The sequence below is a fragment of the Poecilia formosa genome, unplaced genomic scaffold (genome assembly GCF_000485575.1).
Source record: "Poecilia formosa unplaced genomic scaffold, Poecilia_formosa-5.1.2 Scaffold972, whole genome shotgun sequence".
NCBI lineage: Eukaryota > Metazoa > Chordata > Actinopteri > Cyprinodontiformes > Poeciliidae > Poecilia > Poecilia formosa.
Genome location: NW_006800911.1, coordinates 37,458 through 39,746, shown reverse-complemented (window position 1 = coordinate 39,746; position 2,289 = coordinate 37,458). Strand labels below are relative to the sequence as shown.

The 2,289-nt window shown below is 52.0% G+C and overlaps 1 protein-coding gene across 1 annotated transcript in view; it reads right to left on the bottom strand.

Annotated features, from left to right (window-relative positions):
• LOC103132255 (uncharacterized protein KIAA1109-like) overlaps window positions 1-2,289 on the bottom strand; it is an 18,912-nt gene that overhangs the window by 10,241 nt on the left and 6,382 nt on the right. Inside the window, exons 6-10 of the mRNA XM_007544025.2 lie at window positions 1,847-2,021; window positions 1,576-1,657; window positions 1,080-1,273; window positions 808-887; window positions 496-646 (exon numbers count right to left, since the gene is read on the bottom strand). Of these exons, the coding sequence (XP_007544087.2) occupies window positions 496-646; window positions 808-887; window positions 1,080-1,273; window positions 1,576-1,657; window positions 1,847-2,021 (682 nt within the window). The remainder of the gene's footprint in view (window positions 1-495; window positions 647-807; window positions 888-1,079; window positions 1,274-1,575; window positions 1,658-1,846; window positions 2,022-2,289) is intronic.

Genomic DNA, 2,289 nt, shown 5'->3' with positions numbered 1-2,289 from the left:
GGGAGGACGCTACGCCTGGACGGCCAGCGGGAGGACGCTACGCCTGGGCGGCTAGCGGGAGGACGATACGCCTGGACGGCTAACTGGAAGACTCTATGCCGGGACGGCTAGGTGAAGGCGCGGGTTCTCATCTGGTCCTGGGAGGAAGACATTTTAAATCTTTACTCCCAGATTTCCTGTCTGTTATTATTTAATGTTTGGGTTAACAAAGTATTTCTAAATTGAGTAAATCAGCTCTACGTGCAGGACAGAGAGAAGCGGAAACTCCGATCTTTAAATGTTAAGACGTTCAAATCAAACATTTACAGTCCATAATAGCAACAGATCCAGTCCAGTGCGGCACTATTGCCTAGCAACATAAAGGTCTAGCGTTCAACTCCCAGACCTTTCAGATTAAAACTCAAATTTTAATAACCAGCTGATGGTCGTTATTGCTGCGACTTGATTGTTTCAGCTGCAGCTTTTCTTCGGCCAAGGTGCGTTGGGTTTGCTCACCGCTGGCGGTCGACCCACGGCCCGTAGTTAAAGTCCGTCCCCTTTCCACAGACGATGTCCAGACCCCAACATGGAGGGAGGTCCTGCAGCTTGTCATCCTCGCTACTCATCTCGGCCTCCTCCGACCTGTCCTGCTCCACGGGGACCAGGCCTGCCAAGGGGGACACACGGAGAGACGGAGACACACAGAGAGAGACGGGGACACACACAGAGACGAAAATAAGTCAGTAACTATTTGTCCTCATGAAAGCAGTTAAATCAGATGGTTAATCTGTGGAGGCTCTGGACGGAGCCATGAGTCCAGCAGCATACCGGGTTCATCCTGGTAGTAGTAGATGTCCACGTCGTTGGACTGCATCACCACAAAGCCCTCGCCCATCAGTCTAGGAGGCCTGGAGGACAGATGAAGGTCAACACAAAGGTCGCACTTTGACACAATAAATACAGAAAGAAACACATCTGGGTTAGAAACCTATAGTTCCTGTTTCAGCTGAGAGTTCTGCTTAGAAACCCAGATTAGTTCTAGTCTGCTCAACTACAGCCCAGATTGTGTGAAGCTGAGATATTAATTTCCAGAGACTGACTCGTCGTTCTGCAGGCCCAGGTAGCGTGGACTGGGAACCAGCATGACACGCACGTTCTCTAGCGACCCTTTGATGATGTGCATGAACTGGTCCAGGTGGCTGGACGGCGGCTTGGTGGCGTAGGTCAGGAAGGCGTCCTCGAAGTTCACACACAGCGTCTGAGGCAGGTGGTGGTTCCCAAACGCCAGACGGCCCTACAGGAACCAGATTAAACCCAGATTACACAATATTAAATAAGGTTAAAACAGACTAAACCTGGTTGTACCCAGATTAAACCAGGTGAAAACCAGATTTAACCAGGTGAAAACCAAACCAAGTTAAAACCAGATTAACACCAAACCAGACTAACCCAAGGTTAAAACCAGACTAAATCAGATTATAACCAGGTTAAACCAGATTAAAACCAAACCAGACTAAACCCCTTTATACCCATATAAACTAGTATAAACTGGTTGACCCGTTGCAGCCGCTACAGAACCGCCGGCGGGTCGCTCACTGTGCTGATGTTCAGCTTGATCACTGGGATGAGGGATCGCCATGACGACGACGGCTCAGGACTCTCCGTCTGGACGTTCACACTGCAGGGAGTCGGATTAACAGATTATTGATGAGACTGGAGAGACACTGATCAGAGGGCAAACACTCAAGGAAAGGAAGTGAGGAACCGAGGGAAGGAAGTAAATAAGGAAACTAGGAAAGGAAGGAAGGAAATAAATGAAAGAAGTGAGGAAGGAAGACAGCCTAAGGACATCTTTGCAGGTCCAGACCTGTCCAGGGCGTGTTTCCGGGGCTCCGGGCCCCTCTCCTCGTCCCGCCGGGCGCTCAGCAGCGTGGGCTCCAGGCCGAACGTCTCCTGCAGCCGGGCGTAAAGGTCGGTCCGGTTGTAGACGTGGAACTCGAAGCCGTTCACCGTCACAAACAGCCTCGTCTCCGCTTTGGGATCTGACAGCGAGAAAACAGAAACTGAGGACATCCAGAGGACGCCCAGGGGACACTCTGAGGACGCCCAGGGGACATCCAGAGGACACTCTGAGGACGCCCAGGGGACATCCAGGTGACATTTTGAGGACGCCCAGGGACATCCAGAGGACACTCTGAGGACGCCCAGGGGACACCCAGGGGACATTTTGAGGACGCCCAGGGGACATCCAGAGGACACTCTGAGGACGCCCAGGGGACACCCAGGGGACATTTTGAGGACGCCCAGGGA